Here is a 26399-nt window from a genome sequence, read left to right on the forward strand (position 1 = left end):
GGATGGCGGCCCTCTAGTGAGTTGGGAAGGGCCACCCTTCGGGGTTGTGAACTACAAAATAGTCCCACTTCCAAGCCGGGATCCTATTTGGCAGCTCGTGCAGGAGCTTGCAACCGGGACGGGGAGAGAAATAATAGGAACTCCTTTCTGGAGGCGCTCAGGGGGAAGCATTTCTAATAGAAAGAATGGTAGAAAATATGTCAAGGTTAAGGGGAAGATATTACTCATAAAATAAAGGGATAGTCCCAACTACATTTCGGATCGAGTTGGGGTGAAGCTGGTCAATAGTAACATTGAAGTGGTTCAAAACCTCCACTATCAGAGGATGTAGAGGAAGACAAAGGTCAGCGATGAGGTGTTCCTGGAATATCACGATCTCGTCGGGACTGTGCTCCCAAGGATAGTCACCGAAAGGTAGACTGTAGACGAGGTCTCTGGGAAGGTTAAACTAAAGAACCAAGGTCCTGAGTCTCTCCATCGACATGGAGGAAGGACCAAAGCTGTCCAGCTCCCTACCCTGGGAGGTGGAAATTGTCTCGTCGGAGGCCTGCCCCCAAGCTCCCCTTTGAGCACGAGCTTGGCTATCCCATTTAGGTTTCACCATGCCTTTTGCCTACTACAACCTCCATCTTTGAGATTATCGACTGAAATATCACCACCTAAACCTCCACCTCCACCCCTCTCTAAACCAACTCACAACAGATCAACCATCTTTCTTCTTGTCACGTCAATCGTTGTGTTGTTTGTTGCTTTGTCAATACTTTTATGTTTTGTTTGTCTTTACCAGAAATTCTCTTGGACAAGGACGGCTCCGTCAGATCTGAAAGCCCCCGTGCTTTTTCTCCTATTTTATCCTCAGTCATGTCATATTGTGTGTGTTTTTGTTCTATGGACGTTTCATGATAGGCGTTTATCAAAACGCTGCTATGTCATCGCCAAATCAGCATTTTTTTCATTATATTCATCCGTATGCATTGATATTCACAAAAGTGGGTTTTGATTTGTGTGCACCAACCATTGGGAGAATCTTTATTTTAATGCTTCTCCCAACGATTGAGCATTTATTCACTCGACCCCTGATGCAGCACCTAATGGCGCTTAGTGGCGCCTAATTGTCAACAAATGGTTTATCAAATACTTTTCTCGGCTTTGAAGATAAATAAAATACAAATATTTATGTAATAAATGGAAGCTATATCAAACAAATACATCATCTTTCTCGCTAGATATTTGGGCACCCTCTCCTCTAGCCAAGAAATTGTTGTTGATTTTGTGTGGGCACCAGTAGCCATTGGCTTTGAAACTGGTTATCTCCATTGGCCTGAGAAAAAAAAATGAACCACTTGTTGCAAAGCCCAAGGTTCAAAGAGACCAAGCTGAAAAGGGCATTTTCCACCACAAAGGGTATTATGAGGATTTGAGAAAAATATATGGGTCACATGGTGTCACATGTGAATGGATAATGGGTCACGTGGTGTCGCATGGGGATTTAAGAAAAACTAATGATACTTTGATTTGCCTTATATATTATAATATGAAACCTATAATACATATTATTAGTATATATAACATTTTATATAATATATTTTTTTTTCAAAAAACATGATTGTTGGTAGGAATGGTTGGGGTGGGGCAGGGATCCTTGTACCTTGTTCACATGGGATGCATTACATGTGATTGGGGTCCAGGATGGGGCTTGGGCTTGCACCTAAGTGGCCTCTTGTTAGCCAATCAGCCCACAATGAAATTTGATATACATGTGTGTATGTATATATGCATGTATGGAAATATGTATGTATGTATGTTTGTATGTAATTGGGGAAGGCTAAGGTTGAACAGGATTGATAAATCTAATAGGACTTAGGCTACCTAAAGACTAGACTTGAGCCCAACTTAAAAATTAAAAGGCCCTTAAGTTATGGGCCAAGGCCTAGCTCGAGGATTGAAAATCCAAGTCTAACTTGTGTAAAATTGTAATTGGATTGGTGTGGAATTGGGTTGGGCCCGTCCAAGTTTCACCCCTAATTTGATAGGGAAATCACCTACAAAGACCGGGGTTGAACAAAAGGTTCATCAAAGTAAACCATTTCGGGCATTTCCTTCTTTTGGAGAGTTGCAAATGACCAAGAAAAGGGAGGCGCTCCCAGGTTTAGGGTCTATTTGGTACAATTAGTGCCTAAAAAGATCTTGCTACCATTTTATCTCTAGTTGGTAAGGATTGGTTCATCAACTAGTTTGTAGAATCAAAGTTTAAACATAACTTAAGAAACCAAAATAAACACATGTCCTCTTTATTGCTACGATAGAAAACAATCCTTTGCAATCTTTCTCTTCCATCATAACTATCAGTTCCTGTGATAAGGTTAATAGACCTTAGCACAATGTTTCAACTCGTAGATCAGTTAAACCATTTGAACCGTCACCTAATCAAAATTTCAGGTCCAATTTTAGTAAAACCTGGACAATAATAAAAATTCACTGGCTTGGTAAAAAAACACCGAACCAAACAGTTGGACCATTCAACATGGTGATTGTGCCACGAGTTGTATACTAAATGTGTATGCAAACTTCAGGAGGCCATAACCTTGCACTCCGATGTCCGATTGAAATGATCTTTTTTTTTTTTTGGGTGAAATCTATCCATGCCAAAGGGATGTAGGTGCCTTGCCCTGTTATTTTTGCCAAAAAAAAAAAAAAACCATTTGGCCTCAAATTGCAATCTTTAATGTTTTTAAAAATAAAAAAAATAAAAAAATATAAATTAAATGTTAAATATAAAATAATACATATATTACATGTATAACATAATTATACTTTATTTGTTGATAAAATACATGTTTATACATACCTATACACATAAATATACATGTATATATACCAGTAAATTAGAGTATAAGAAAAAAACACCATAAAAACAAAAAAAAATTACTATGGGATTAAAATCCTTTTTTCTATCAACGTCAAGGAAACATGTATCTGGAATCCCATCAAAATTGTATCAACACCTACTGATTTTTATTTATTTTTTGGTGTGGGTGAGGGAAGGTCCACAGGCCTTAGGGTCTATTTGGTTCACAATCGAAATCGGAATTAGAATGGAATTAGAATGGTCTATTCCCATAGTCTATTTGGTTCAAACAGGAATATAAATGAAAATTAGAATCAATTAGAATGGGATTTCATTCCCAAGGGAGGAGGGAATGGTCATTCCCCCAAATAGAGGAATGCCATTCCACCAGGAATGGAAATGGGATTTTGATTCCGCCCAACCAAATAATTGGAATCGGAATTCCAAACCTCTATTCCAACGAACAAAATGAGCCTTAGCACATTACTGTAGAGAGTTTACAGCTAGACAGGTTTGCTCCATTTTCAGAGGGACATCAGTGAGCATGGATCATCGACCACTCGAACAGATTCAACCATGGTTTTCAAAACTGAAAAGCCTGGGAACTTGTCAGGTAACCAATTTTGTTTTCACCCTAAAATCGCTTTTTGGCAAGAAACTATTGATTTTGTTAGTGATTCATTGACATGGGAGGGTGAATCGTTGAACCGTCAACCCAAACAACAGTTTTAGTCATTTTTAATTATTTTTAATTTTTATAAGTCAGAACAGACCGTCTGTTTGAACCAGAAAATCAGGCCATTCGATTCGGAAACTGGTCCCTAGAACGATTCCTTGTCTATTTTGATTTTAAAAACCTTGGATTCAATAGAATAAATTAAACATACTTTATTTGTTGCATCGCTTATAGTGACCAGTGCCAGAGTTATTCATCGGAGAGTTGGATTTGCAGAAAAGGGTTTCCCCATATTTCTTTATCTAATAAATTCTTGCACCTTAACAACCAGTTTTGACGTGGGACCATTTTTAAATATATCCCAAATAACTTTTAAATACCGAGGGGTAGCCAATTGGCGTGTAAGATGATATTGTATTGTTCACACCCCTATGGGGATCTCTGATAGTGGTTAATACAAAAAAAAAAAAAAGGAGTAGCTTTTTAAATATTTTCCTAGAAGCCCACCCACTAACAAAGAAATTCCCCACAAGGGTAAAGATAGGATCCAAAGGAGATAGCTGGAGCTTACAAATTAGTTGGGCTTAGAGGTTTGGACTGGATCCATAGGCTTTCTTTCATCACTAGGCTATATGAATTAATGAATCTGAATCTGCTCCTTACGGATATCTTTTTTTGCTTTAAATCTTTTGAAAGGCTACACAACAGGGGTATAGTCCATCCCATGGTTTTCAAATACAACCTAGAGACCAAACCGGTCAGGGGTCTGATTATTGGGTCTAACAGTCCAACTATTCAAACCAAACAGTCAGCCCATTCTGACAGAAAATTAAAAAATAAAAACAGTCAAAACCATTTGAACGGTTCAAATGGTTAACCGCCCAAGTAAACGGTTTGTTGAGTAAAATCAACGGTTTTAAATAAATTTCCAGTTTTAGAGAAAACCAAAACCGGTCACCTGACCAGTTCCCAGTTTTTTGGTCCAACCATCCGGTCCGGTTTTAAAAACCATGGTCCATCCCCAACCCATGTGCAAGCGGGATTGGATTAGACTCACAGATCAGCTGGGTGGCACCTTGCATATCACATCATGTCCCAGCCCCGCATTGGAAACATCTTATATTACTTGACACACTGACGATGCTAACCCCTAAACGCCAAGACTAAAGCTCTTATCATATTTGTATTTATACTCTTTCCAAACTGAGCCTAATGAGAATATGAGCATTTCGTTTTGCGTATTTTTTAACCTAAACCAAGCAACTGGCGGTTTCCCAAATCCCAACCAAATAGGAAGGAAAACAGCTGGCCCAGGGATTCGTGCACGGTCTGTATTCTGTAATGGAATTGGCCACATTCAATACAGGTGGCTTTCGCAAGAGTACAGTGGTGCACTTGTTTAGCTCCTCTGTGATTTAGTATCAGTAACGCTGTGGCACCTTAAAACTAGAACAGTAGCATTGCTCACCCACTGACTGCACACTTGTACCGGACGGTGTATAATAAAATACTCCTATTATATCGAATGTTAATGGTATAATGGGCCAGAAGGAAATTAAACCAATTTAACATAACTGATTCGACCGCTTTAAGTATAGTAGTTAAATTAGTTACCTCCCTCAAAAAAAAAAAGGTATAATAGTCACTTTGGCTAATAAAACATTACCCGTCCCTGTACTTAGAAACACTGAAAATAAAGATACCATGTTTATGTCATGAATGTTTATGTTACAGTAGGAAGCGAGAAACGGAGGAGTTTCGAGGCTGCGCAATGAGGACGAAGCGAGCAAACTAGCCATCATAATCACCCTGATGGTACTTATTCTCTGGATAGAAGACTGCCACAACCTGATTTCCACCAAATTTCCTACCATTGAGTCCTTGTCTGGCCTTTGAAGATCCTTCAGTATCGGCATACTCCAAGAACACCTGGAAGAAAGGGAGTCAAACAGAAGCACTCAAGTAGTAGAACAGAAAGAAAATAAGACTTGGTATTTGCACTTCGCTCATAATCTTCCACTAATCGCCTTGCAGCAAATCATATTAGGGAATTAACAATGGCACAACCACTAGCATCACTTAAAATTTAGAAGGAACTGCAGTTGTGTTTTCCAGTGTGGAGTTGGATTACAAGATTAAGTCCTACCACTGACCTTCCCAACTCCAAGTGACGGTTCACCATTTGGATTTGGACGTGGAATTACAACATTCACCAGTGCACCTGCCAAGATGAACGTCAAATTTTGAATGCTTAAAATTGTTAAGAATGATCAGAGGATACACAATGGAGAAATACAAAAACCTCTGGGAAAAGTTAGATGAGTAAAGCTTATGGAGTCTTCAGTTTGAGGGTTAGACCTAATACTCTAGCACAATGTGGGTTAAGATCTGAGAAATAAAAATGAACATAGTTTCTGGTGTTTACCATATTTCCCGCCTTCTCCTCTCATGTCTTCCATTATGTCTTCATACTCCTCGTCATCTTTTAGTTCATCTGCACTTACTACCTGTGTTAAACAGACAACCTTCGTAGGAAGTGTAGCAGCTTGGAACACAAGCTTCTGCAAAGGCAAACAATAACAATAAATTAGACAACAAACAGATACCTCTATAGCTACAACTCAGGTAACAAGTCAAAAGCAAATCAGGCACAGAATTAAAAACCTTATCAACAAACTTTTGACATGGAAACTTGATTGAAAGACCAAAACATTATACATATAGTTGTTGCTACACTAATTTACCCAAGTTAAAACTTCACATGCACAAAGAACCGAACAACTTGTTACACTTTCTTATTGGCACTACTTTTGATAAACTCTGTGATCATAAAGCTACTATGTAAGGGGACAGGTCTGCTTATAGCTTAGACTAGTGAACAAATCTTTTTTTTATCAACTAGTATAGTAAACAAATCTGGATGGAGTAGAATTGTATAGGCTGCTATTTCATTATTTTTCTTTCCTTCTAGTAATAACCAGTGTTCAAAAAAATCGACCAGGAAGCTCAACCATTTTTCCCTCCAGGTCGCAGGTCACTGATTCAACTGCCCAGATTGAATGTATCAACCCGTGACATTCATAAAAAAAATGTATCAACCCGTGACATATCAACATAAAGATATATAGTATAATAAAATATGCATAGTTATATAATATATAATAATATTAATTATAGACATTCAAAATATATAATTATATTCTACATATGACATTTATTTTAGCTTTAATTTTTATACACTAAAAATTAAGATTTGAGGGCAAAAAGGCTTTTTTTTGGCAAAAATAGCAGGCCAAGGCACCTTCAGCTCCTTGGAACACATAGATTGTAAAAAGTTACCCAAAATTTAAGAAAAAAGGATCACCCCACTGACCACTGAGCACAAAATGATTGCCTTTGGAAATTTTCATATAAATTATATTTGTAACCTGTGACCCAATTACTGGGTCAAGTGAGCCAACAGTTCAACTGCCTGGGTCGATGGGTTTTGACCAAGTTAACAATTTCGGACCAAAATCCTGAAATGGGATTTACCCGCCTGGGGTCGAGTCAGCCACTGGTTCAGAGGGTAGCCAGGCCTTAAATAGGCCCCTCTGAACCAACTTCGGAAAAAAAAATAATAAGTGGAACATTAAAAAAAAGCACAGGCGGGTTGGAAACATTGATAACAACTACCAACTATTCAATGACTCAAAGCAACAGGCCTCCATGCAATATGTAGAGCATGAACTAGTATTTTCTGGCATATTTATTTGCCTGTTCCGTTAATTTTTAGGAACTCCAATCAGATTAAAAACCAATCCATGCATCTTACCTGCAAGGCCACCTGCTGCTGTGCCTGCAATAACACATTCTCTTGCTCAGGTTTCGGCTGGGAAGCACCCTGATTTGCACGCCTAACAGTGAGAGTTTTATCTCCCATTTTTATTCCATTGAGAGCTGCACATGCAATATCTGTAACTGAGACATCCTGGTAGACACAAAAGGCATATCCTTTAGAGTTTCCTGTTTCCCTGTCCTTCACTAGATCAAAACCTCTTAAAGGCCCAAATGATTCTAGTAGCTCTCTTATCTGTGCTTCCGTGAAGTAGTAGGGGAGCCCACCGACAAAGATGCGATCAGGACCCTCAAGCCCACCAGCAGAACCAGGTGTCAGCCCAACAGCAGCGAGGTTCAAATTGGGGTTGGGTTGACTTGGACCAAGTGCTGCAGCAAGAGAGGGGTTATAGTCACTTGGCCTCCTTACTTTCACAGGTGCTCCCTGGGTAAAGACAAAATCAATTCAACCAGGTTAAGATTGCTGCCTATTCTTAAAGAGACCTTTCAGAGGTCAGCTTCTTGTTCATTTCTAGAAAAGGAGGTCTTTCATATGCCAAGTGTAAATGCCTCGTACCAAAAAAATAAGGAAAGAGAGTATATGTGTTTTGGGGTCAATGAACATAATATACAACAGATTAAAAAGGACTCTGTATCTACTTTTTTCTATTGGAAATGGTAATTTCATTAATGAAACATTTAAAGGAGTACACTGTCACCACCCAAAACAAGGGTGTTGACCCTAAGAGATTTATTTCAAGATTACAAAACAGCCCAAAACAAATTCTCCCAGAAAGTTCCTTGCTTTGCCAAAGTATCAGCTAATCCATATGCCAATCTCCTTGTCCACCAAAACAAAACCCCAACCTCCCTTACTAAGCAATTTATTTCCCTCATAATTTATCTGTGCCCAAGCCCCCAAATTGTTTTACTGCATCCAACCAAATAGTAAATTTGGAATCCCCTTCAACCTCAATTTGGTGAAAGCTCCACTGCTTGGCCAACCTCAAGCCTTATAAATGGCACTTGGATATAAACCAGTACATAATTTTTTCCTGCTTCAGCTTCCTTTCAGGATGTAAAACCCTAAAATCCATCTAGAGAAAAGTACAACACGTACCTCAAAAATGATACCATCTAAAGCCATTGCATTACTGGCCTCCTCAACTGATCTCATCTCTACAAAAGCAAACTTCTTTTCATGATTGATGTATACATTAACAACAGCATCCCCTGTAAAAATCAAGATATTAGCAACTGTATAATAATCACTGCATCCAATTTTTAGAAAACAGAAAAGGCAAACATCCACAAACCTGGACCAGCAGTGTTCCCTCCAATTGCAGCCATTACCTGACTGAAGAAGGTGGCCACAGACTGCAGTGAACAGTGATCAATAATCATTCCTTGGTCATATAAAGCCAACCCTTAAAAGAAAATAATAACAATCATGCATTGAGAGACCACATGCACGTTAATACAAAGCCCAAAAAGGAAAAGCCGCTTAAGTGCATAATTAGCATTAGCACACCTCTAACCATAAAGTCTACCATAAATCCCCAACGCATAATCATTGAAATTATTAAAGTCTTTATTGATTACAACAAAATTCTAATTTGAGCTGTTCAGATACCTTAGAGTTGAGGCTGTGAGCCAAAACTCTAGCTCCCAAATTTTTACAGAAACTTCTTGATTGAAATAAAGTATATTGGTTCCCAAAACAAACACAATTTCATTCCCTTATTCAGTTACACTAATCATGAATGAATTGACTAAACATATTCAGGAGGAGGTTTAATGGTGCATATTATTTGCTGATGATGTAGTATTAATTGATATAACTAAAGAAGGATGAAATGAAATTTTAGAACTGTGGAGAAATACCTTAGAAACAAGAGGCTTTAAAACAAGTACTTAAGTAGAACTAAACCAGAACAAATGCACTATAAATTTAATAATAATAGGAGTGATAATCAGGTTAGACTTGGGATTTGAGACCAAGAGATATCTCAATGCGACTTCTTGCATTACTTCATTTGATGATCAATAACAAGGGAGAGATTGAGGATGTTGCTCACAGAAATAGAGCACAATAAGAAAAATGGAAAAGAGCATAAGAAGTCTTATGTAACAAGAGAATATCACAGGCAAGAAGGAAAATTTCATAAAATAGTTATATGGCCAGCAATGTTGTATAAAGCAGATTGTTAGGAAATCAAGAAACATCTCCAAAAAATGAGTGGTAGAAATATGGATATTGAGTTGTTGAGATAGATGAGTGGGAAAACTAGTAATGATAGGATCAGAAATGAACTTATTCAAAGAGCCCCAGGAATAGCTGCAATAGGTGATAAAATGAGGAAAAGTGGACTAAGATGGTTTGGGCACACATAAAGAGAGCATCTGCAACAATGGTAGAAGTGATCTCTAAAAAGTTGAAGGGGGTTAAAAGAGTTGTGGGCAGAAAAAAGGACATAGGCTGAAGTAGTAAGAAATGATTTAAGGGCCCATAATTTGACAAAGGATATGGTATTTGAACAGAACAGAATGGTAGAACAGGAATCATGTAGCTGACCCCATATAGTTGGGACAGGGATGATAACAACAACGATGACAATGAGATGATCCTGTGATACCCAGATACCTATACAAGGGTGCCAATATCATGTCAGATAATTCAATTCTTAGTGCAAATTTCATGTCCAATACCATATCAAGCTGTATCCGGTTAGCATAGCTTCTAACTCAACTGCAAGCTTGGTTTTGCCCTCAAGGATCTTCCATCTCTTTATATGAGACCACTTCATAACGCTTCTTAGTGTAAACCATAAACAAATATCACTAATCGATAAAAATAAGATATCACAGAAAATTAAAGAATAATGAACTAAGAGCGTGACAGTTCAGTTCAAGAAGCCATTGCACCTAATAACAATATGAGGCAATTAGAAAGGACTTTGGAAAACAGTTTTAACATGTCTGGCATGTGTAAACAAAATAATTCGTGTGAAAATTAAACACTATAACAAAGGAACAGCAGAGTGGAAATTATATCAGAGAAGCTGGAGTGAGTACTTGTTCATTAGCTGTAGGAGGAAGGCCCCCAACATACACCCGCCGAGCATGCCTTGTAGCCTAACAGCAACAGTAAAATTCTTAAGGCACATCCAAACATAATATCACAAAAATTCAGAACGGAAAAAGAAAAATATAAAATTCTGCCTAACCTGCTGCGTCATAGCCTGAACTGGCATCACAGGGACCCCAAACTGCAACACGCAAAGAAACATGGAACAAAATTTAAAAACAGATCAATGTACATATTTTCTCCAGTGGAAAAGAAATATAAGTACCTGCCCTGGCAAAGGAAACATGTTTGGAAACATTCCAGGAATGGTTGGAGTAGTCCCAGGCATCTGACCTGCAAAAGCTAGTTAAATTATTTTCTGGTACAAAGAAAAGAAAATTCATGCTGCTATGCTACTATTGCAGGTGTAAATCAACTTGCACCTCCTACTTTTCTTCATATGTTCTCACTGAATTAGGCATGCCCTATCTTCTTGTGAAGTTTATCAAGAATATAAAAGGAATACATCATTATCAAATACGGGAGGTAATATTTGTAAGACTACCAAAACAGGTAATAGGTGCCGGTTGAAGACGAACAAGATCCATCAAACCAGTGCATTGATTCCTCCTTGTACATAAAAGCTACAGGACTCGGCTCACACCCATTGGCAGCACAGTGGGACAAGTAGCCCAACATTGCCTTCTTACAAAAACATATAGACACAGAAACAAACAAACAAACACCAAAAACAAGAAAACAACCAAAAAAGGCTCTCAGTTTCTGAATTAGTTCACCAAGTAAATAATTGAAACAAAAACAGTACAACCCATCCAAAGATTGCAGCATAAAGTTGCCACTACTGTTAATGTGGGAAAAAAATAGTGTGGCTTACCAAATAATGGCATGCAATTGATACAACTTTTCAAGTTATTCAGCAAAAATAGAAACGGAAGTGGCAAAATGCAATTAGAAAAACAAGTCACATACCTGCAGCAGCAGCTGCCAGCATTGCAGTTGCAGGAGGGGCCATGTCAAAACCACTGATCCGCTTGCTGTCATGCCACAGTATACAAGGAAAATAAATGGAACAGAAAGGTACAGAAAAACGTAGAAGTGGCAGAAGCAGCATGACATAAGAAGCATAATTAGTAAAAGGAGCAATTTCTACATACATAACGAAAATAGAGGGATTTATGCTAAACATTCAACCAGGCATTGCTTCCAGCTCTAGACTAAAATACTAATGGCATAAGCAGCAACCTTTATTATGGCTGCTCCTGAAAAACAAAGAACAGAGGACATATTTTATCTGATTCACATGTATATCAAACAATATGGAGATGCATCATACAAATAACATTTGCCTGTTGTATACTAAGGAATTCTACATTTCACAGCCACACTATGCACAAACCACAGCAAGTATAAAAACTTGCGAACAGAACCTCCCTCAAATTGGAGCTTTTCAAAATAAAATAAAAAGATAATGATCATGCTCCTCCTACTGAATTAGATAGGCGATGATTGTAAAATCAGTTTTGGGAGGATAGTTGGAATGTTTTGGTAACCTTGCCACACTGTCCTAGACATCACAGAATCTCCATACAGGTGGGAAAGAACATCCCTGAATTCCTTAGGGCCATTACCCAATGTTGGTCCTCGCTATCCAGGGTCTTGATGAGGGTGCTTCGCACTGTGGATATGAACCTAACCTTCAGCATCTTTTGCACAAAATTGTTGTTCATAAGTCTCAAACCTGTATTCTCATGCTTGTCAGGCTGAGATTTTACCATTGCACCAAGCAATGGACTCTATCCCTGGATTCTTTGCCATTCATGCAAACAGGGTAACTTAGAATGCAATATTAAACACGAAACGCAGAATCCCAAGCAGTGAAGGCCCACTGTATATCCTCTCCCCATTCACTGCAGTCTTGCCAATCCACCCACTTTGGTATTTAGATCACTAAGAATCCAATCTGAAATCTGATGTTGAGGAGGTCAAAAGGTGTCAAATCGTTTTTTAGATTAATTTATAGCAGCAACAGTCCCCCCACAACCTTTTTTTATCATTTTTTATCAATATCCCCTCCCACAACCTTTTTCCCCCATCTAATGATCTTTGTACAGTCCCCTTCTAGAAGGAGGGAATAAGGATTCCGGAATAAAGCCATTCTTGTTTCTTATTCCTTGAACACATCTACTTAGATTAATTTATAGCAGCAACAGTCCCCCCACAACCTTTTCTTATCATTTTTTATCAATATCCCCTCCCACAACCTTTTTCCCCCATCTAATGATCTTTGTACAGTCCCCTTCTAGAAGGAGGGAACAAGGATTCGGGGATAAAGCCATTCTTGTTTCTTATTCCTTGAACACATCTACTTGAATGGGCATCCCCTCTAACCAATCAGGCCACTAAATGCCCACAATAACTGTTTGTCCCTATGAACAATGAAGCCTATTATACCTGGAGGACTGGGGTACCCAAGTGCTATGATGCCTGGATGCATATAGACACAGATAAAGATATAGGAAACAGGGAATGCAAGTGACTCTATTATCCTTCCTTTAACAGGAAAAAATAGTGTCGAAAAAGATCAAGTATTAGTAGATTCACACTTTCATGCCTAAATAACAACACAGATTATTTTGCGGGTATATACACAAATGCAAACACCATAAATACTACACGGAAGCAATATAATGATTGGCCTGACACAGAAAGATTTGTTAGAAAAACCATCAATTGACTGCCAACATGTTAAAGTCAGGTAATCCATTGTGTGAAACATAAGTATAAATTAAGGTCAAATAAGTAATACTAAAAACACAATAAATTTCCTCAGGAAGCCCAAACATTCTAAAGGTTGCCTGGATGCATTGAGTACATGATGCATACATGGAAAAGGAGAAAGGAACCATGGAAAAGTGTTACTTAGAAACTTTGTGTACAGTTCAGTTTCACAAATAAAAAATTCAACAAAAATTCAGTCTGTTGTAGATGGTATGGTAAAAACAACAAATTAAAATAAATGTGTTTAATATATTATCTTTTAAAATTTACAAAATGAAATGTGGCACAATGCCACAATTACATGTATATGTATGCATTTTTATCAGTCACGTAAATATATATTACAAATATATGCATTCTATAACTTATCCCATATTTTTGAAAATCCATATCATTCAAGTATTATATCATGTAAACCTTGTGGACTTTATGGGAGGAGAGAAATGCCAGAATATTTCAAGAAAAGGAAAGAAGTCTTGCTGAAATTAAGGAATGCATAATGACAAGGACAGTCTCGTGGCTAAAACCTTCACACTTGTTGGCAGATTACTCCTTTGATGACTTAAGGAGAAACTGCGCAGCAGTGGCTTCTACGGTCTCCACAAAGAACAAATCACAAGCTAAATGGGAATCCCCACCGGATGGAGTGGTAAAACTGAATTTTGATGGTAGCTGCCAAGGTAACCCAGGGCCATCTGGAATAGGAGGGATTCTGAGAGACAAAGATAGCAACGTGTTGTCTTTATTTTCAGGACCAGTGGGTGTTGGTGGTTCTGTAAGGGCAGAGATACTAGCAGTGGTACAAGGTATACAGATGGCCAGTCAACTTGGAGCAAATAATTTGATATCAGAAGGGGATTCCAAGGTAGTAGTGAGCTGGTTGACAAGTCCAGATACAGCTTGTTGGGGCTACAGGGATCTGTTAAAGAAAGTTAAATGGCTGACAAGGAATATGTCAGTCAGGTTTCAGTGGGACAGCAGATCAGCAAATGCAATGGCTGATTCTTTGGCCAAGCAAGGGGTGTCAAGGTGAGATCTGTTTTGGGCCACTTTGTAACTGTGTTTCAGGCTTGTGTTTGTTTAGTGTTTATGACTCGGTCCTAGGGGGAGGTAACACCTCGTGCCTCTTCCTAGCCTGAATGTACTACTATTTTTTGAATTAATAAAACCACTCTCATTTATCAAAAAAACAGTATTATACTATGTATTATAAAATACTCCCACATCTGCAAAGGGAATATAAATTTTGTTTTCTGCTGATAAAAAAAAATTCCATGTCTGTACCTGTGTATAATTCAGCATCTAATACAAGTTTAGTCAAAGTTCATAAACATGCATATAGTATGTTTATTTACCATGGTGGCATTTGGAAGTCTAAAATTTAATACCTCTAAAGTCTAATTAGATATTATTGGAATAAGAGCCTATTTTTTATGTCTAACTGGTAACAGCTTTAATTTAAAGTCTGATTAGACTAGCATGTAGGAGTCTCTTATCAGTGTAGCTATTACATTTCAAATACAAGTGGTTCCATCAGAGGCATGGTGAATTGACATGCAACTGATCATGCATTTAATGTTGGCACAGCATGGTTAATTGGCATGCAGCTGATCTGAGGAAATGTAGAAAAGCTATATGAGTTGCCTATCCAACATGGTTACACAATAGAAAATATTAATGAAAATTGCTGAAAGACAAAAAAAAAAAGTGTGAAACTTAGGAAATAAAATGGATGATGTTTCTATTATAATTCTCAGCAGGCATTGTAATGAACTGTCATGTGTAGTACGATCTACCTCTTTGATCGTGAACGGGATCGAGATCTTGATCTATGATGAGATCTACCCCGGGACTGAGATCGAGACCTATGCCCGTGCCTTCCTTCTCTATCTTTATCATAATCTCTACGGATGGTGTATGCAATTATGTCAGTGAACATGAAACTGATAAAACAACTGCAAACTCAGTTGTATTGCACCTCTCATAGTCTCGACTACGGTGAAAGTCATCATCATCATCATCATCTCTATCCCGTCCTCGCTCCCTCCTATCACTTCGTTCTCTGTGGTGGTCTCTATGATGACGATCACGACCTCTGTCTCGTTCCCGTTCCCGATCTCTGTCTCTGTCTCTGTCTCTGTCCCTGTCCCTATCCCTCTCCCTCTCCCTGTCCTTGTCCCTTCCTTTTTCTCTTTCCCTCTCCCTACTTTTTGAGGACTCCCTTTCATAGTCACGAGAACCATGCTGCAGATATTTGGTAGCATTAGAGGAAAGAACATAAAAGTACATAAGCTATATATTCCACTATCATGCATGACAGCACATAAATAACATTTCATCAATATTTCCAAAATAAGCAATACACAAGCTAGACTGCAAGAAGTTGGTTAACCTTGCAATGACAGATGACTGTGGCATGGTACATAAAAACCATCATAATAACAAGTGTCATATTCATTAATTATGTATATTAGACATAAAGTACAAAAGGTTTCTGAAACCATTAGGTGATACACCACTCTGGGTGACAAGGTGCTTGGTAATCAATGCACAGATGATCACGTGGACAAACTCTGAACAAATAAAATAAATACTCAAATACATGACACATAGACACAGATTATCACCAAAGAAGTCAATGCCATAAACATGGTGCATTGCTTAGGCACCTGTTTGATTGTTTTTTACCTCTCTGATCTTAGCCATTAATGTCATCATTTCAGAATCCCATGCAAGTTTTTAAGTGCCCACTCAGAAGGAGAAGCAAGCATAATCTTTGGTTAATTAACTTATGAATAGAGGCAATAGACATATACGATGCATACGTCTCGGTGTTTGCACACATTAGCAAAACATTAGTTTTACTTTGTTACATCTGTCAAGTGTGTTCACTTTCAATGACATCAAGGGTGTTCACTACCAACATAACTCTTTTTTTATCAGTAAGAGGAATGACCTTTATTGCTTCACCATTATCTATCAAGAGAGAGAGAGAGAGAACACTTTTCTCCGGATGACAGCAGAAATTGGCATAAACATCAGGTACAGACATTGGCTGGCATATACACTTCTGTCCCCAAGCCTGGCAATCCCCATTGTATGTTACTATTATTAACACCTGTCATTGATAAACTGTCAGACAGTCCATTCACCAATCCTGGAACCCAACTGAAGAACAATTCAGATTGGACACCAAAGTCCTAACTTCCTCAATCAAGAATTCCAAGGCCCTTCTTCTGTTAAGATTAGAGAGGAATACAATTTACTGCCACTTAGCAATCTCCTCCTACTATAATGTCATGCCAAGTTCCTTAATCAAAGAATCTAAATCTCCACCCATGGGGTAAAAAAGTTCATAACCATTGTTGCCAAGCTTTGTTGACCCAGATGGTTGCACCCAAGGTTCAAAGTATCAATACTGCATATCGGCCAGTATCAGTACTCCTTTTTGTTTTTCTTTTTTTCCGAATCTGGTTCAGAGGGGCCGGTTTAAGGCCAGTCTACCCCCTGAACCACTTGCCAACCCGAAACACCCCCTGGAGGGGCATATCGGGAAGGCTCCGATACGATAGTATCGGCTGATACGGGCCAATACGTATCGATACTTTGAAACTTGGTTGCACCAATGAACCGGATAACTACTGCATCCCAAATTTTTGACAGTTTTGGGCATTACACTATGGGCAGTGGAACTGTTCAATCCATGAATATCCGGATCAATTTTTAAATCATTGTTTATTTGTTTATAATAATTGATTTAACCAGCCAACATTTTTTTCATATATCCAACTTTATTCATCTTTCTTCTATTCTATGCAGGAACATTATAACTCAACAGAGGAGTAAAACTAAGCCAGTCCTTAGAGTCAGTGCTGCATGGACTCTCTTAAATGGACAACACATCATGGACACGTATCCAAGTTCGAAACTCCATGGATTCTTGAGGGCACTTCTACATAACTTTCCTTTTTATCTCCTTGCTTGTTCAACATAAATGAACAGATAATTTAGATGAATCCATTTGTTGTACCAAACCTCACTTAGTAACACAAGCAACATTTTCGCAGGTATATAACATCAGAATTCAAAAGATACAAATTACTTTAATAGTATATACTTTTCCATAGGCATGTTTGTGAGTCCATTTCTTATCTTGCAGAGTCAGACTCTTGGACGTGTCAGATTCCTACTCCCGTGTCTGTGTCCATGCAACACTGCCTATAACCATCATGACTTCATGAGCCCCAATGCACCATCATGCAATCTGAATTTTTACATTGTAAACAAATGCAGCTCATCATGACCCTATGGACCAGCTTAGCAATCACTCATCAATGAATTTAACAATGGCATGCATAAATCAACATCTACCATGTATTGTGAATTCTAAATTTCCTACAGGGAGATTTTATGTCACAAACATGAATTTAACAAGACAATATTTGGGTTTGCGTGGCAAAGCATCATACAGCTTCCAGTAACATGTTAGTTGGTAGAATAATCTGAATGAATGCATTGTTCACAGAAGGGTATACAAACCAAATGAAGAACTCTTTAATGAAAGACATAATGCATGCCTAGTCAAAAAGCGTGGCCCTGAAATGTTAATCAGTTTTTCTTCCTTTTGCATGGCACCTCGAATTCAAGCAGAATACAATATAATCCAGAGATACTACTACAACAATTTGAAAGGGGCTCTACCGCTCTAGTAAAATCTTTTGCAAGTGGCTTCATGAATTGGCCAATTTATTATGTGCATTTTAAACTAGAGGAACTCCCTTCCGCTAATATTTCATGCTGAGCTTCTGCCCCTTTTCATTTTAATTGCATAAGGCGTAAGACTACTTTTCCCGCACCTTTTACGCGGAAACAGTCCCAGCATAGTGTAAATTATAACTAATTTCCAAACCCTAAAACAACCCTGAATACCTAATATAAATATAACCACAGTCTGATCTGGTGATAACCCTAGCGCCAACTGAAGTGTCCTTGTGGAAATTCCCCTGTAGAAGAAACGCGTAGAACTACTGTGTTCTACCAGAAACAGACGTTGATCGCCTCGAACCCTAAAATCTTATCAGCGCTCCCAGACATAGGTGAAAACCCGGCAACAGTCTCAGTTACAAGTCAAACCCAAAAATACCACGGGAACACCGGGATATAAATCTAACCCTTTAAACTCAGCACCCGCGCCTCCCCTCAATACACAACGCTTACGTATGAACGCAGAAAAAGGGGAATACAAAGAGAACGGAACAGGAAAAAACAAAAACAATTTGCGAATACCTGAGATTTGGAGTCACTGTAATCATCGAGACCGCCATGGCTACTGGGTCTCTGTAGAGGAGAGGAGTTGTAATCGTTGAAACCCTCGCCATTTCCTTCGTATCTTTCCCCGTAATCCGGCATTTTTAGACCCTTTTTTCCTCTCTGCCTTCGTTTCGAGTTCTCTCCGTCCTCACTCAGTGTTTCGGCGAAATCGATTCGAAGCTGTTCTAGGGCTAGCAGCAGAACTTCGCTCCAAAAAAAACAACCACCGTAGGAATCCTAATCCCAAGACCTAGTCCTAAACCAAAACCGTGCCGGGGATTGATGAAGTAGGGTATTAGTATTACCCTGGTAACGATCCAGTCAATCGGGTCCGGATCCAGTGCGGAGGGATTTTTCCTTTTTTATTTCACACATTTTGTGACACCTCAATAATAGTACCGAAATAGTTTTGAATTTTGATCAATCAAAATCCATCGTGAATTTTGAAAAAATCGACCTAATTGATTGACACCAACGATTAAAATTTTGTATCTTATTAGATATCAGTCGAATGGCCCGTGCAATGTACGGATATTTAATATGGACGGTGAGGGTGATATTTGACTATGCTTTTATATCTTAAGAACAGATGAAAGTTCATATACCATGCAAGTCCTAAAACAATCATATAATACATAAAAAGGACTATACTCACAAAATATCAAGATCTGAATTTTATTTATAAAATGTTGATTGTAAATGCATGAGATTGAAACATTAAGACTTAGTTTGGATGGAGTATAAATACAAATATGTAGAGTGCAAAACCTTATATTTTATATTATTTTATATGTATTTGTGTTGTACATATTTATATTTGTACTCTTTCCAAACTAAGTTTAATGCACCAAATCAATTATAAAATTACATTCAACAATATTATATATAGATATGGTTCATCCCAATGAAACACAAAATTTATGGAGAATTGGAGATGCCACTCTTAACCGATCTCTTGTTTTGTAATAACTTAAAACTTATGAAAATAGTTACTATTAATGGTTAGAAGTAAACTAAGCTATATTATGTTAATTTACTCAATTAGCTATTGAATAGCAGAAGTCATTGTCTAAGATGACTATTAAATAATTTACATTTAAGCCTAAATATTTTCTTCTTACTTTTTAACTAAAAAGGAAATAAATTAATTAATTTGAAGCAAAATTTATCAACCAACCACTAGAGTAACATGTATGTAAACACCTTCTAGGCACGTTGATCACCTCTGCACATTTGTCAAAGAATAAAACAATTGAACGACTCATAATGTGTCACAGTGTTACTTACGACTGAGGAAATGAGTTCAGGTCCTACAACCACACACATAATAACATACAATCCTAGTGGCCAAATGCTCGTATAAGACGTAGGCCCAACTGACAAACATGTTTAGAGCCCATGGAATGAATTTTTTGTATTTTTGTGCAATTTCTATCATTTTTTATCAATTTTTATAATTTTTTATTTTTTTGTGTATTTCTTTGTTTTTTATAATTTATATTATTTTCTTCATTTTCTATGTTTTTCATAATTATTTTGCATTTTTATTTTTTCCTTTAATTTATGTTATTTTCTACATTTTCTATCTTTATTTGTATATTATGTATTTTTTGTAGTTATACTTTTCTAGAATTTATGTATTATGTGGAAAATTAATGGATTGGGCATGTTGGGTTGGGTTGAACCTAAAATGGGTCATTAACGAGTTGATGGGTCAGGTTCCCACCCAATGGCTTTTTAGAAAGGACAATGGTTTTTTTTTTTTTTTTTGCCAACTACTATCATGCACCCTCATATAGAATTGGGATATGTTGGAAAAGCCAAACAACTAAGGGGTATGATTGGTATGAAAAATCGAGGTCTTTCAACCACACTAATTGAACCATTCTCATTTTTTTATATGGTAGTAGATATAAATTCTTATTTTATTCTCAATTTTGTTCATTTTTCTATAATTTATGTTTTATTCCTTTTTGTAATTTATGTTTTTTTCTTCAATATTTATGATTTTTATATATATATTTTTTGTAAATTTTCTCTATGTTTCTTTGTTTTTCTGTAATTTATATTATTTTCTTCATTTTTTTTTTGTGTTTTATCACAAATATTTTTCGATGACAATATATACATGGGGAAAAAATAGAAAGTTGAGGATAACATTGGAAAGTCAAATCATGGTTTTTTGATCAAACCAATTGCAACATTTTCATTTTTCTATATGGTATAGATTTATAATTTATGTTATTTTTCATCAAATTTTATGATTTTCTATATTTGTTTTGTAATTTTTCTAAGTATTTCATTGTTTTTTGTAATTTATATTATTTCTTCATTTTATGTGATTTTTCATAATTATTTTGTAATGACATATATACAACGGGAAAAAATAGAAAGTTGAGGGTAAAGTTGGAAAGTAAAATCAAGGTGTTTTGACCAAACCAATTGCAGCATTCTCATTTTTTTAGTAAATTTTCTATGTATTTTTTTGTTTTTTTTTGTAATTTATATTATTTTCTTCATTTTATGTTTTTTTCTTAATTATTTTGCAATGGCAAAAAATAGAAAGTTGAGGGTAAAGTCAAGGTGTTTTGTCCAAGGTTTTTAAAATCGAACCAAACAACAAACTGATCAGGGGTCCGATTCTCGGGTCGAATGGTCTGACCATTCGAATCGAATGAATGGCCTCATCTGACAACAAAAATTAAAATAATAAAAATTGGCCAAACCATTGAGTGGTTCGAACTAGTCAATTAGTTTGCAATTGACCAAACCAATTGCAACATTCTTTTGCAATTGGTTCGAATGGTTCAAACCCATAATAGGATTATTGTTATCTAACTAAAGTTAATATTAATTCAATAAGAGGTTTCTTTTGTATTTTTTTTCAAGTTTTGGTGTTTAGATGATTTCGCATGCACTATGTTAATCCTAAGAGAGAATTTGGTGTTTAGATGATTACAGAAAAAACATAAATAACGGGAGATTATTGGTTATGGGATCTCCGATCACCATTTAGCAGTCCTTATATTTCATGTGTGTAATTGATGAGAATTTATGGACGGTTGCAATGAGTTAAATGAAAATCTGTAACAACAAGGTCAACACCGGAGAGTGTATGTGGTCATTTATGATAAGATCAAATACTTGACTAATCAAAAAAGAACATTGGAAAACAAAAAATTATTGAGGGTAAAGATGGAAAGTAAAATTAAGATACAACTATGTTAACCATTTGCATTCTCATTTTTTATCGCTGGAAAAAGTTTGATGGACAGCATATGGCCTCATAAATAAATTACTGGAAAAAAACAAAGAACAATTATAAAGGGTAAAAAGGGAAAATAAAATCAGCCTTTTGACTAAAAATTGGCATATAGCCCTAGGAATCATGATAGTTAAATAAATTACTGGAAAAACAAAAATCATAAAGGTAAAAAGGGAAAGTAAAATCAGGCTTTTTGGTTAAAAATTGTTACAATCCACATTGTGAAGCTTGCAAACCCATGAAAGCCACCATATGCATCTATCAACACTTGCACCTAGCTAAACCTTCGACTCTTTGATATCATTATTTTGAATTGAGGGGAATCGTCAAAACCAATGGCTTTGGCTCGTACACGTACACACGTAGGACTTGTACACAAAAGAGGGAGACCACATATAATCCAAAAGCTTGGGCTATTGGGTTATGGTTTGCTTTTGTATATAAGTCCTTTGCACCTCTTATTCATTTCCAATGTGGGATTCTCTTCAAATACTCATACATGAACCCCAACAGGGATTTTATAACAGCCCCTTGAACCAATGTTGGTGAGGGTGGATTTGGCCCTCCCTTGACATCATGACATGTGGCTCCACAAAGCCGCCAAAATGACAACTTAGCACCACATAAGTAGACTTCGGAAGCACGACAATCACCTTGCTACTGTCGCAAACTCCTACTTGTAATTATACCAAATGACGTTAGGATGGCATAAGGGGTGCCCTGCCTCTACCGACCTGGTAATCGCTCAGTTATTGGCTTGTGTGACATGATAGGCAAGCTCCTATTCAAGTGAGATGTCACCTCCGACTTTCCCGAGATCACAACATCACATCAAAAAGAGCTGGTTATTGCCCTGCCTGCTTTGGGCGTGCCTGGATAGGCACTATCCACTTACGCAGGGTCCATCTCAGAACGTAAAACCACATCCAAACTAGACCGGCTGGAGATCTTAGACACTTTGTGGAGCTCACAACTAATGGATTATATAAAGGCATCCCCTTTCACAAAAGAGGTACATGTGATTTATCTTTCACAACACTCTAGCTCTCTTACTTTATTGCAATTAAAACATATAGTTTGCTAACGTAAGCATCGGAGTGCCCACCTTGGGTAAAGCAACCCGGACACTTTGATTACCTTTCTTGCAATTAACCGAACCGATCGATTAGGTTTCGGTTAACCAATATAGAAAACCAACGATTAACTGAACCAACCGGCATACATATATTTCTATATATTTTATATATATTTATGTATATTATATATTATAAATATTATAAATTAATAAATATGCATTATATATAAAATATATATATATATATTTATAATATATTTTTTATTATTTATTATTTAAAATATAATATTTTTTATATATATTATAATATATTGTAAAAACTAAAAAACCGATGAACTGAATCGATGGTTAACCGAATCGATTAATTGGTTGGCTTCAGTTCGGTTCTGATTACTAGTTTTTTAAAAACCGGTAGTATCGATTCGATTCCAAAACATGCCTCACAGTTTGATTAACCAAACCGTGAGCACCTGTACTATTAATAAGGAGCACCAGATCACACTACATCAAATGTGAAAACAAAAAACTAAAGTAGTAAAGCCAATATGCCCCATCCAATTTGAAACCTTGGTTAACACATTTTGCAATACTAATTGATTGGTCACAATTTTTTTTTGTGATATCATGTCTTTCTTGTATCATTGTTGAACCCGTCATCAAACCCTTTATACGACAAGACTATAATCTATTTGGCTTAAAAACAGCCATACATCTTTTACCATAGTTCAAATACCATTAAAACAAGAGAGAGACCAAATCGAAAGGTAAGGGGATTTTAATAAAAAAATATATCATTTATACTTTTAATACTAGTATAAATATAGATATAGACTTCTTTTAAAAATTGCTGCATCAATCAATAAAGACTTGTTTTTTTAATCAATTGTGTTTTTGTTTTTAAAAAATTTAAAAACAAATTGGTTTTGTTTTAAAAAAACAATACATGTTCTTGAAAGCATCAAATTATGTTTTCTAAAATTAAAACAAACTTTGTAATATAGAAATTAAATGATTTATATAACATGATATGGGGGAGAGTGTTGAGCAGTGAAAACAAAAACATGTTATCTAACTTTGTTTGTTGTTTTGAGAAGTTAAACAATGTGATTTTAAATCATATTTTTTGGGACCATCAAAATTATGTTTCTTAAATGGAAACAAAATTTCAAGGGCAAACTTTTGCCCCTCCCCCCCAATAGCTAAGAACATGTTTTATGTATGCTTGTTTCCGAGAAACAATTTGTCTTCAAACCAAATGGTCTTATTTTATTTTATTTTTGTTTTTTGAGTTGGGTACAAGAAAAACAATTCACATTAGAGACCCCCACCCAAAAAAAAAATGAAAACATATACACTAAATTAAGAATAGAACACATTATTGATTTCAATTTTGGAAACAAAACATGCTCTCTAAATTAGGAATATAACATATTTTTGGTTTTAGTTTTGAAAAAAAAAACACATGTATAACCAATAACATGTTTTGTCTATATATATTAAAATTGGTCTGTCCATGTTAGCATATCTCTCCTTTGAGAGAAACTATTTTATCTATTTTCTCTATTTTTTGCATTTTTTCTTATTTTTCTTTTATTTAAAAATATAAAACAATAATCATTGCTTATCTTGATTAGATTAATAAAGCTACATACTATTAGAGAGATTTGGGTTTTCCAAGGTCTCTTATTTTAATGCATGTTATTATTACATTTAAAAAAGACATTTAAGAGAGAGAGAGAGAGAGAGAGAGAGAAAGAGAGAGAAAGAGAGAGAGAGAGTAGTAATACTACAAATCAAATAATATAAATAGATTAAAATAATAATGTTATTTAATAACTAGAAAATTACATTTAATTAGTTTTAGCCAAGAAATTAACAATATTTATGAAAATATGATAATTTTAGAAATTATTATATTTTAAATAAATACAATAATTTAATATTTGTAATATTTAATAGCTAACAATATTTTAATAATTAATAAAAAGTAACAAATCGTTTATAACTTAAGCAACTACTAGATTTATAAATTTGCAAGCTCAAGCAACTATTTTCTTTTGAATTAGGTCTATCTGAGATATGCACCATGCCCACACATTATTAGGGATAATTAGATTCGAAGTCCAATTTAGTATCAAACTCTTAGAGTCCAATGATGGCTTTAGCAGATAGGGCCCAAACAAATTTTATATTAATATATAGAAATGTTATATCTTTTTTTTTTTATACTAGACTAGAATTAAATAAAAATTTTACATTGTAAAAATATAATTTTATAATTAACATGAGCTTCTTTATCAGCAGAAAATGTGTAAGCCCGAGCCCAGCCCGACCCGACCATCGGGCCTAGATGTTGAGCCTAAGCCCAACCCTTACATAAAGCCCGAAGGTCAATGGGGTTTATATAAGGGTTGGGCTGATTCTCAAGTTTATCAATAACTAGATATTGCTTTCTTTTCTTTTGAGGTAAAATAATTTATAATTTAAGAGATTGGATGGTTTAAATGAAATTTATGTTTTGCCTTCTTGTGAGGAAAATTTTTATACTTTTTTCCCTATCCTTAATACATATATGCTACGATAAAGTGGTAAATAATTGTTATTTACACCAACTAGAGTTCAAGATGTTGACTATTTTAATTTAGGGCAGGTAAGTTCTATTACGTTAAAATGCCAGGACAGTAGTGAAAAAAAAAAAAAAAAGATGAATTAACTCCTCTTATGGCAGTCTAGAGATGAAGCCAAGAGAAGCATGGACTTTATGTACCACTAGGCACCAGTGGTACATAATATATAGACATGAAGACAAGATGAATTAACTACTCTATATAGAGTGACATTTGATCTAATATATAGACACATTGATTCTATTTTCTTTCAAGAAACAATATCCATTTACCACTTTTTACTCTAAAATGGAAGCTTTTTTTTCCTCAAACCTGTATCCATTCATTAAAAAAAAAAGTAAAAACAATTAACTCCGTTCTTAGAAAAAAAAATTCTAACTTTAGGTATGTGGCTACCAATAGAAAAGAAAACTAGTCCAAGTTACAGCCAACTTTAGACACATGTTTACTTGAAAAAAAACCATCCATGGCAAAAGGATATGAACTTGTATTAATATTTGTAATTCAATTTCATAATTCAAATAAAATACTCTCATTACGAAGTTATAAATTAAAAAGAAAACGATATATAAGTATAATTGCCCCATACTTAATACGAGGTCACCCTTTTGTAGAGGGAGAGAGGGAGAGAGAGAGAGAGTCCATGCTAGTAAACGTAGATGTTAAAACTGGATGATGAGAACGTGTACCACTTGAGCGATGTAGAATTTATAGATAATCTAAGTCTGAAATACGTAACTGAGGTACATGCTAGTAGTGTTCAATGACTCAATCACAATAACACTTAAAATATCATATCAATTCACATTGTATGATATGCATAAGCTTTTAAATCCACCCAATTAATGGTTAAGGCTTTTTAATGGGTTTAAATATTAAATAGCATCCTTGCATATTTGTTTGTAAAGTATCAACC

At 36.0% G+C, this 26399-nt stretch overlaps 1 protein-coding gene across 2 annotated transcripts; it reads right to left on the reverse strand.

Moving 5' to 3' along the window:
- Positions 1-5075: 5075 nt before the first annotated feature.
- Positions 5076-18983, reverse strand: LOC148876991 (splicing factor U2af large subunit B-like). 2 transcript variants are annotated; one of them, XM_088979969.1, is made up of 14 exons: positions 18493-18946; positions 16163-16324; positions 15184-15450; positions 15003-15115; positions 11398-11462; positions 10694-10761; positions 10568-10609; positions 10416-10475; positions 8657-8717; positions 8461-8573; positions 7339-7785; positions 5950-6085; positions 5678-5745; positions 5076-5453 (listed from the first exon to the last, which is right to left on the reverse strand). In XM_088979969.1, exons 1-14 carry the CDS (start codon positions 18613-18615, stop codon positions 5316-5318), a joined length of 1863 nt encoding a protein of 620 aa, XP_088836095.1. In that variant the 5' UTR covers positions 18616-18946; the 3' UTR covers positions 5076-5315. The 2 variants fall into 2 exon arrangements, with proteins under 2 accessions (XP_088836095.1, XP_088836099.1); XM_088979973.1 differs by lacking the exon at positions 16163-16324 and having other exon boundaries at positions 18493-18983.
- Positions 18984-26399: the final 7416 nt, after the last annotated feature.

Source organism: Nelumbo lutea, chromosome 1, assembly GCF_056320005.1.
Source record: "Nelumbo lutea isolate HS-2025 chromosome 1, American lotus-T2T, whole genome shotgun sequence".
In the NCBI taxonomy this organism is placed as follows: domain Eukaryota; kingdom Viridiplantae; phylum Streptophyta; class Magnoliopsida; order Proteales; family Nelumbonaceae; genus Nelumbo; species Nelumbo lutea.

Excerpts from the sequence above, each read along its gene's own strand:
- LOC148876991 (XM_088979969.1), bottom strand. The coding sequence starts at position 18,615 with ATGCCGGATTACGGGGAAAGATACGAAGGAAATGGCGAGGGTTTCAAC. Across the intron at positions 15,116-15,183 it reads GTAGTCGAGACTATGAGAGG|CGTAGAGATTATGATAAAGA; the intron begins TGCAATACAACT and ends GCATACACCATC. Across the intron at positions 5,454-5,677 it reads CGTCACTTGGAGTTGGGAAG|GTGTTCTTGGAGTATGCCGA; the intron begins GTCAGTGGTAGG and ends CCTTTCTTCCAG.